Raw genomic sequence first — 9,126 nt, 5'->3', positions numbered from 1 at the left:
GAGGTCAGGGACGGATCAGAAACCAAGAGCTGTGAGAGTCAGGTGTTTTATGAGGAGGGTGGAAGCATTTGCATCTCCAACAGGTTAATGTTTGCTCCTGGTTTCTGCATGGAAGTCTTGGCCGACCTTTAAGGAGCTGGTTGAGGTGGCTCTGACATTGGACTTCAACCAGATCCGTGTCCGGTCCAGATCTGATCGGTTTCTATTCTAGTCAATGTGTTAACTTCCACTGGATCCACTCCAGGTTGGAGCCCTCCGGATCAGATACGCAAGACTTCTATTTTTGCCGGTGGATCCGCACTGGACCAAACACAGACAAGACCTGGGTCAGAGACAGACCAGGAACACAACAGAGTGGATCCAGTGGAAGTTAACACATTGACTAGAATAGAAACCTATCAGATCTGGTGCCGTGATGGATCAGAGACGGACCGGATATGGATCTGGTGGACTTACAGATATGTCCACATGGTTGGAGACTGATTGAGTCTCTCTTGGAGGCAACGTCATGTGGCTACTTTGAAGAACTGCAGTTTTATGCCCTCCATGTTGGTTTCATGTCTTTGAGGTCACGTTCATGCAGAAACCTCTTATTCAAGGTCTTGAACTCAGAGCTGTTGGACTCTTTGCATCCTCAGGTAACCTGCTGCGTCTGTGTATAGGACAAACATCACGCTCACGCCACTTCCTCCTGAGGGATGGCGTTCAGAGTTACGTCCAGAACGCTCTCAGGAGAAAAAAAGACACGTCAGCATTTAATATTTCTGGCTGCAGGTCGATGAGTGATAGACGTTCAGAGCGGCTCCATGTGAAGCTCTGTCAGATGGAAATGTGACTCCGGGCGCTGCATACCGTCACATCACAGCGCCAGAGCACGGCACACACATCCTGACATTCCTGTCGCCGCTCAGAGGCAGCGAGAGGGAACGTTGTCATGTTTCCAAACACACACACACACACACACACACACACACACACACACATAGCAGAACAGCCAGACAGGCCTCCACATGACTGGAGTGTGTTTGGAGGCCTATTTTAAGGTGTGGACAAAGAACTCAAGGTGGAGACTGCTCTAAGCCCCGCCCACTTCACGCTAACAAACATGTCAATCAAACCATCAGCTCCTGTCAGGGCTCAAACAACACAGCTCTTTAAATGTGTGTGTGTGTGTGTGTGTGTGTGTGTGTGTGTGTGTGAGTGTGTGTGTGTGTGTGTGTGTGTGTGTGTGTGTGTGTGTGTGTGTGGGTGGGTGTGTGTGTGTGTGTGTGTCACCTTACCTCTGCTCTGATTGGACCTGCAGAATCATTCCACAGATATATAAGCTCTTTAATCCAGCGCAGGTCGTTGAGGTCACACACAACCTGCTGCCTGATGAACACACACACACACACACACACATACACACACACACACACACATGCACACACACTCTAGGTTCTTCACTGTAAAAATGAAGGAACCTAGAATTAATGCATGTAAAAACATTCTCATTTAGCTGTTTTATCTCCTTCTTATCATTTAAGGTGCTTTTCAACCAGAAGTACCACAAACTTAGTTCCAGGAACCTCTCTTCAAGAAACTAAATGGCTCCTATGGCTCATTGTTGTCGTGCTTTACTGCACTGCTGATGCTTTGGGATGCAGGGACTCTTCAAGGGTTGAATTAAAAATTAAGAAGCCATCAACGTAAAGCTTAAACTGGACATGACTGTGAAAAAGAAGTCTTTCCATGTACCTCACACACACACACACACACACACACACACACACACACACACACACACACTGAGACAGGTAATGAGTGTCAGATGGAGGGTTGTCAGCTTCATTACACGTCTCTGAGGATGATTACACGTGGACAGGCTCATTAGCTGATTCAGACCGTGTTACAGCTTCAAGTTCGGCTCACAGGAAACTGGAGCCCTCAGGTTCACAGGTACACACATGATACACACATGACACACTCATGACACACAAGACAGGTGAGAGGCATGCACAAAGGTAAATATGCAGACTTGATTACACACACTGATGAACCTGCTGATCAACCTTCTGTCAAGTTTCTCTCTTTTCTTACATACTGTTTGTTGGAACTGAACTTTGCACAAAGATGTTATATATGTGGTGTGTTTTTTTTTATGTATTTCTAGAAGCAGAAACTGTCCCTGTTACTTTGGATTAAACTGAGACCATTAAAGGAACAGTTTGCATTTTTTTTTTTTTACTTCTAGAGGAAAACAGAGTGTGGTTTTATAAAAGTCTGTGTTTTATTTGAGATATGAGGTGGGAGCACGAGGTCTCAGAGGCCAAAGTTAAACTCCTGCTGATGTTTTAAAACATTTTGTCACAAATTTGGAGACCAGGTGAAAAGAAGAGACTCAACAAAGCAAAGCAGCAGATCTTTAAAAATATTTTCCTGCACATTACGACTCTTTGGTTGCACAGTTAAGATGTTGTATTCTTCCTCTGGCTATTGAGGTCGGTCGATTCAAAAACATCCCAGAAGAAAACAGACTCTGTGAGATGTGTGATTTGAATGAAGTGGAAACAGTACCACTTTCTTTTGCACTGTACAAACTATAATGACCTCAGAGAGATATTGTTTCAACAAATGAAATATTGTGGTGGACATATGTGCAAAAACTAAATTGGATGTTTAATTCTGACGTGTGGCTGCATGGTGGTGCAGTGGGTAGCGCTGTTGCCTCACAGCTAGAAGGTTCCTGGTTCGAATCCCCGGCCGAGCGGGTGCCTTTCTGTGTGGAGTTTGCATGTTCTCCCCGTGCATGCGTGGGTTCTCTCCGGGTTCTCCGGCTTCCTCCCACAATCCAAATACATGCTCAGGTTGATTGATCACTCTAAATTGCCCGTAGGTGTGAGTGTGTGCATGAATGGTTGTCTGTCTCTCTGTGTTGGCCCTGTGATAGGTTGGCGACCTGTCCAGGGTATACCCTGCCTTCCGCCTGAAGCCAGCTGGGATAGGCTCCAGCCCCCCGTGACCCCCAACGGGATAAGCGGTCAAGATAATGGATGGATGAATTCTGACGTGTATAAACTTGCTAATTTTGTATCAAAAGCCTGCACAGCAAATTTTGCATTTTGGAATAAACTCCCTGGGAGTCAAAAACTACTACATTTTAGTGTACATGTGAGACCATCGAATAAACTCAAAAGCAGTGTGAAAATCACTATTTTTTTTTAGTTAAACTTGAACCCCTTTTTCTGAGTTAGAATGTACTCCTCAGGTGTTGAAGTTATAATCTCATTTGTAGTACATGCAACACAACATGTGAGTTCATTCAGATATACCATAAATAACTCATAACCAGAGTTAGGGGGAACACTTCAAATGTGTTTATTTCAACCCTTTTTAGAGTTCACAAATTTTAATTATTCATATATTTCATGTAAAAATGACTGGGCAATGTACAGTTAAAACATTTTTTATTTAGAAAAATACATGTGGCACATAAACAACTTTGAGTGCAAAACATTACAAAACAGTGCAAATGGTAAAACATTCACTGCATGTCATTATAATGACATTATTATGCCATTATTCAGACTAAAATAACAGTGAGTTTTCAGTGCAACATTTTCACATGTACTGTTAGGTGACCCGTTGACTTGAAGTATAAAAAAAAAAAAAATTTTTTAAATGAAGAACTTCACATTGATCCCATTAAGATCAGATTATACAATTTTCTGAGACAATATACAATTGGGAATCACACCCATATGACATTTGGGCATCAAAACACTTGAAATGTGTCAACTTTTCTCTTTCTGTAACCAGTACCTTCTTAGGTATTTGTTCATTCACCCGAAAAGCATGGAAATGGTCATGAAAAAAAGTATCATGCTCAATCAAAACAAAAACAACTTTGTCATTGTGCAAAACAATTGAGGCTATTTTGCTGAAAAGTGGTGAGTTTTCCTCAGTGCCCGTGCAAACAAAGAGTCCTACATGATACTCAGCTCCGTAACATTTTACCCACTTTGTTAGGTTAACAGTGGTTTGTGGATCAATGTTTAGATGTGTTTTTACATCTTCTGCAAACTCCAGTGTTTCAATTAAACACAGTTTGACTGGACCAGAAGTGACTGATTGTGAAGAGAAGCATTCCCAGTGATATGCTATTGCAAACTGGTGTTTGTTAGCAAGTGATACAGTCAAGTTTTTAAAGTTCTTCACACAATCTTTAAAAAACTTGTGTTTTGCTTCAAACCTCATGGCCCAGATATGAATAAGTGGTCCAATTTTTCTGATGCACCTTGGATAGTGCACCATGAAATGATGTTTTGGAAGCAAGTTTTTTGATGGGTACAAGTCTTTGAAGAGTTGGTGATGTTCAACAATAAGGTGCTTCAAATACACAGTCATTCCCTCAGTGATGGAATATGAAAACACAATGTTAATAATATTCAGTAACAAAAGCAACAAGTGCCAGTGCAAATCTTCCTCTGGTACCAGGTCACCAAATATTAAAGGTGCATTTGTGAGTAAACAAAGTGTTTGTGAAGCATTCAATCCTAATCCATGTCCTCCACAGTCGAGGTTAACATGTGTTGGCTTGTTTTTACTTTCCAAATAGCCATAGTTAAAAGCATATATCCTGTTTAACAGGCTTTCTCTGGAGATGAAATGTTCTATCAAATATTCAAAAGAAGTCTGACCTCATATTGACCAACCCCTTCCAAAATGTCATGCATGATGTCAACAGCATAGTTCTCAGCAGTATTAAAATGATGCAAAGTATTAAGTATGCTTCTTCTCTTGATGCCAAAAGATGATGTTAATGTTGGATCATCTACCAAACTGGCATAGTGTTGTTCATTCAAGTCACGTGACCGTAAAGTCAAACTTGGGTCATCCTCTGAAAAAATTGTCTGCGCTGAACATTTGTCAATTAAGCAAAATCGACAAAAATACTTGGCACTAAATGACTCAACGTAGCCCAGAATGGTATGCATACCTAGGTTATCTCCCGTAATCTGTGCAAGGGTACCACATATAGGGTTTTCAGCAAATGGCACAGGAACCCCGTCAGTTTCAAGTATTTTCAAGTCCCTTATCAAAGGTTTCAGTATTTCATCAATACCATATTTCTTTGCATCTTCTGCATGAAACAATGACACCAAATGGATGTTCTTCAGGGCAGAATTTAGCTTTGGAGGAAGGTTTCTGAGAATGAAGTAAAAGCAACCTACTTTATGGATCCCTTTTTTTGACCCAAGAGGGTTTGCACATTCGAAGTCATCGTAATACAATTGAATTTGGAGAGCAAATCTTTGGACCGAAAAAAGAGGATGCCTTCTAAAATAGCTTCCATCACAAAAGTCTTCATACATGTCAGATTGAGTTAGTGTTTGCATTATCTCACAAATGTTTTCATTTCTGAAAATGAACCGTAAAGTTTGCAGAATAGGAATATAGGTGAATTTATCATTCACAGGAACTTGTTCGTAAGTCCCAGTTTTATTATTGCGTCTGGTATCATACCGAACACCAAGGTGCAGTTCTACTGGCTCCACTATTCCCCATTTGTCCTTGAAATATTTCTTCCATTTGGTATCAGAGTTCAGCTGGCTAAAAGGGTTTTCCAAACTTGTGAATACATTTTCTATGGCTGGCCTGCATGAGTTGTTCTCAGGGATTACTTTCAATATTTGGTTTTGAATATTAGTTTGCAGATCTTCCACAAAATCTTGTAAATTCTCAATGGTGGAAAGAACTACAGTATTTGGAACCCCGCTTCCCAAAAGCTTGGATACAATGGAAGCACACATATCTTTGTTGTGACTTTGCATTTGAGGAACTTGTACAGCATTTTGGCATTGAGATGAAGTTGAGGGTCCTTCATTTATGGACTGAGAATTGGGACAGTCTTCTGTGTCATCAGTGGAAAGAGTTTGATCAGGCACACATATGTTACTGGTTAAAGCATGTATCTTAATAAGATGCCTCCTAAACCCAGAGTAACTTGAGAACTGCAAACAACAACCTGTCTGACCACATTTTAGTCTAAGACTTTTCCCTGGATACATTCCATGTATTAGTTTAAGGTGCCTGAACAAAAGTAAAACTGTACCAAAGGATGAAGTGCAGAGGAAACAACTTAACATTTTGGCTGAATTAAATAGTTACTGCTTATTTAACAGCCTTGCTCTCATCTCTTTGACTCTTGGCGTTTCTTCAGTACTACCTATGTCAATGTTGTACACAGTTGTCTGCAAAAATGTGTACAGGCTGGACAGAGAATCTTCATATTTCACACTGAAGACAAAATGGGACTTAAATAGCTCATCAAAAGCCCCCAAGGATGTACATGACTGACACGGTAGAAGCTTTTTGTCCATGACAATGTAATAGGTTAAAACCTGCGCTTTTGAAGTCCCTGTGGCAAGAAGATATGGCTGAGAGCGTCCTTTGGTGGTCATCAGATGATCCTCAAGGCTTTGACACGACTGAAACACAATAATACATCTTGTAAATACTTGGCATAAAAAACATTAAATTCGCTGCAGTATTTTAAATGAAATTGTGTTATTCACAAACCTTTTGAAATTTCACCAGATGATCTGTTGCCTCTTCAATGCTGATTTTCTTGGCCCGTTTTCTTCCAGCTGGTTGTGGTGTGAGAAGATGCAGAAGGACAAGAAGAGATGACATATCACTGTCCCACTCTGTAAATGGAGAAAATAACATTGTTATTTTTAAATGGCCTATTTTGTACATCTGGTATCAGGATCATGGTATACCTGGATCATCACCGATGTTTGGTCCTTCATTCAGAGCAGATGTGAGGTGTTGTTTCAGAAGCGTGCTCTCCCTTAGATTCCTGGCCTCTTGGATGACCTTGTCTTTGAAGTTGGTGTTCCACTTTTGCAGGAACCTTGTTGCGGCCTCTTCTCCAAACAGCAAGGAGAAGTCTTGTAAAATCTAATTTAAAAAAAATAAGCACTTACAGCCACTTGTCAACTTATAAAAATACGTTTTAAAATGCATTTTGAATACATACCAGTCCTTTAGTGTCCAAGAAGCGAGGAAATATTTGCAGAAGATCAGCTGAGTGCTGCGGATCATGCAGAATTTGCTGACGGTACTGGAAGGTCTCTCTCATCTTCTGGAAGACTGTGTCACGATCTGTTGTGTGCTGAAGAAGAGATATTGCTTCCATATATTCATCTCCCATTTGCTGTTCACCTGTGGTAACCACAGTGGATCTCGATGATGTTGGACCTCCTTGAAGCACCACTTTCTTGACGGGGAAGGCTGTTCTGGACTGACGTTGCACAGTCTTTAGTCTCCACTCAAGAAAGCCTTTGTTGCTCCGACAGTCGTAAAAATGTTCCTAAGTAAAAGAAAACAAAAATCAATATTGGAAAAATATGGAATCAGCGGCAGTTGTTATTTCACTCAGTGGGAACTTACATATCCCTTGTTTGAGTATGGGTCTTTTAATGCCGGAAACCTTGACACAATCCCAAGGGCATGGAACTCCTTTGTTGCTTTACTAACATGACATCTGCAAAAAGACAAACGTAATTCCTACTTCCTACTGTTGTGTTCTTTAAGAAATTAGAAAGTCAAGACTTATTTGGCATTCTTACCCTTCTTTTTCACGCATGTGTGCTACAATGACGTTCACCATTAATCGCCTGGTGGAGTCTTTTAAACTCCCAGTGTCTTCATACTCTTTAATCACTGTCATTCCTGCTGGCTTTGAGGTCAGAATTTGATCCACGGCCTAAAAAATAAAATAATTACAAAGGGAAAAAATACAATCAACAATTTTTACATTAATTACATAAAGCATTATTATTTGCAAAACACATTCATTTTCCAGGAATCACGGGTGTTATGTATGCACTTCTTACTTTTCTTGCAACGTTTCCGTTCAATCGTAGACTCCCTTCACATCCTGGATCACTTGTTTCACTGCTAAGACTTCCGGAGACGGACAGAGTATCCGTCAGACTACCAGTGTCTCCCAGTGGAGAAGATAGCACTTCACTTGGTTGTGGCACACCACCAAGATCTGAAGAACACACAATGGAGTAAAGAATAAAAAGGATCAGATCCCAGAAACTAAAATGATTGCAATACTGTGTTGTAAGACAAAACATGAAAATCACATTGTACTTGATTACTTACCAAGAGTCACATATACTATCTCGTCTGAAAGGTCACTACAGGTCCTGGAGGATTCAGCCAATGGCAGTTCTGAAATACAAACCAAAGATTCTTGTGATGCGCAAGCACATAAGTAAACATCCAGCAAACAACTGTCTCTGAATTAAGATGTGAATCCCATAATTATCTCTGAAAACATAAAAATGATTAAATGGCCTACCATCATCAGTGGAGATGACAAAACACATTTCTTTAGCAGCAAGTTCAGGAAATACATCCTCATCCACCTCTACACCTTGGTCATCTGTGACTTGTATTATTATGTCCTCTGGTATCAGGAATTTCTCCCGGACTGTGACAAAGAGCACAACATTTACTTAATGATGCTACTTTCTCTTTATATACTTTTATATAAAATAGATAACTTACCAGCACTAAGAAAATCAGAGAAGCAAAGGTCCTCTAACTTCACATACTTCTTCTTAGAGTCTCGTTGGACCTTTATTAATGTCTGGGCCATCTAATATTAAAAAGAGAAAACTTATATTTAGCTTTTTGTAATAGGTATAATACGAGTGCAGTTATTTAAATCAAAGCTTTAAGAATCATTGTCAAATTGCTGTTGAGTTGTTGGCTAATGTACGTTGGTGGCTACTTACATTGACGCATGCGCTCAGGCTTCCCTTCAGCAGTGCTCCATCAAACCAGTAACTTGCTGAATCTGTCCCATCTCAGTTTCGCTGGAAAACACTTTAAGAAGGAAAACATACAGCTCCATTGCTAAATAAAGTCAGAATCCAGAGTTTATGTATCTTAATGTAGAATAAGCATTAGCTCATTAGCATTCATTCGGCTACTGAAGCTCCGTGTTGTCACCATCAGTGAACAAACTTTAGGCTTGACATGTATTTTTCTGTAAGGTTTACAGATGCACACATACAGCATATCATGACATGTCTTGCCTTGTCTTCTCTTTTCTCATCAGCA

The 9,126-nt window shown here is 40.4% G+C and overlaps 1 protein-coding gene across 2 annotated transcripts; it reads right to left on the bottom strand.

Annotated features, from left to right (window-relative positions):
* Positions 1 to 4,680: 4,680 nt before the first annotated feature.
* On the bottom strand, positions 4,681 to 8,912 carry LOC117815929. Of its 2 annotated transcripts, none has more exons than XM_034687957.1 (11): positions 8,799 to 8,912; positions 8,569 to 8,659; positions 8,360 to 8,491; positions 8,161 to 8,229; positions 7,884 to 8,044; positions 7,617 to 7,753; positions 7,438 to 7,531; positions 7,025 to 7,357; positions 6,765 to 6,945; positions 6,562 to 6,689; positions 4,681 to 6,470 (listed from the first exon to the last, which is right to left on the bottom strand). In XM_034687957.1, exons 2-11 carry the CDS (start codon positions 8,657 to 8,659, stop codon positions 6,147 to 6,149), a joined length of 1,650 nt encoding a protein of 549 aa, XP_034543848.1. In that variant the 5' UTR covers positions 8,799 to 8,912; the 3' UTR covers positions 4,681 to 6,146. The 2 variants fall into 2 exon arrangements, with proteins under 2 accessions (XP_034543848.1, XP_034543849.1); XM_034687958.1 differs by having other exon boundaries at positions 6,777 to 6,945.
* Between the last annotated feature and the right edge of the window lie 214 nt (positions 8,913 to 9,126).

Source organism: Notolabrus celidotus, chromosome 7 (genome assembly GCF_009762535.1).
Source record: "Notolabrus celidotus isolate fNotCel1 chromosome 7, fNotCel1.pri, whole genome shotgun sequence".
Taxonomy (NCBI): Eukaryota; Metazoa; Chordata; class Actinopteri; order Labriformes; family Labridae; genus Notolabrus; species Notolabrus celidotus.
The sequence above is the reverse complement of the archived record's forward strand: the minus strand, read 5'-3'. Positions and strand labels throughout refer to the sequence as shown.

What these genes read in the sequence shown, in the direction of transcription:
- LOC117815929 (XM_034687957.1), bottom strand. Translation starts at nt 8,659, where the DNA reads ATGGCCCAGACATTAATAAAGGTCCAACGAGACTCTAAGAAGAAGTAT. An exon ending in TCTTGGACACTAAAGGACTG is followed by an intron (nt 6,946 to 7,024) that starts GTATGTATTCAA and finishes TTTTTAAATTAG; the next exon opens with ATTTTACAAGACTTCTCCTT. An exon ending in ATCTGGTGAAATTTCAAAAG is followed by an intron (nt 6,471 to 6,561) that starts GTTTGTGAATAA and finishes ATTGTGTTTCAG; the next exon opens with TCGTGTCAAAGCCTTGAGGA.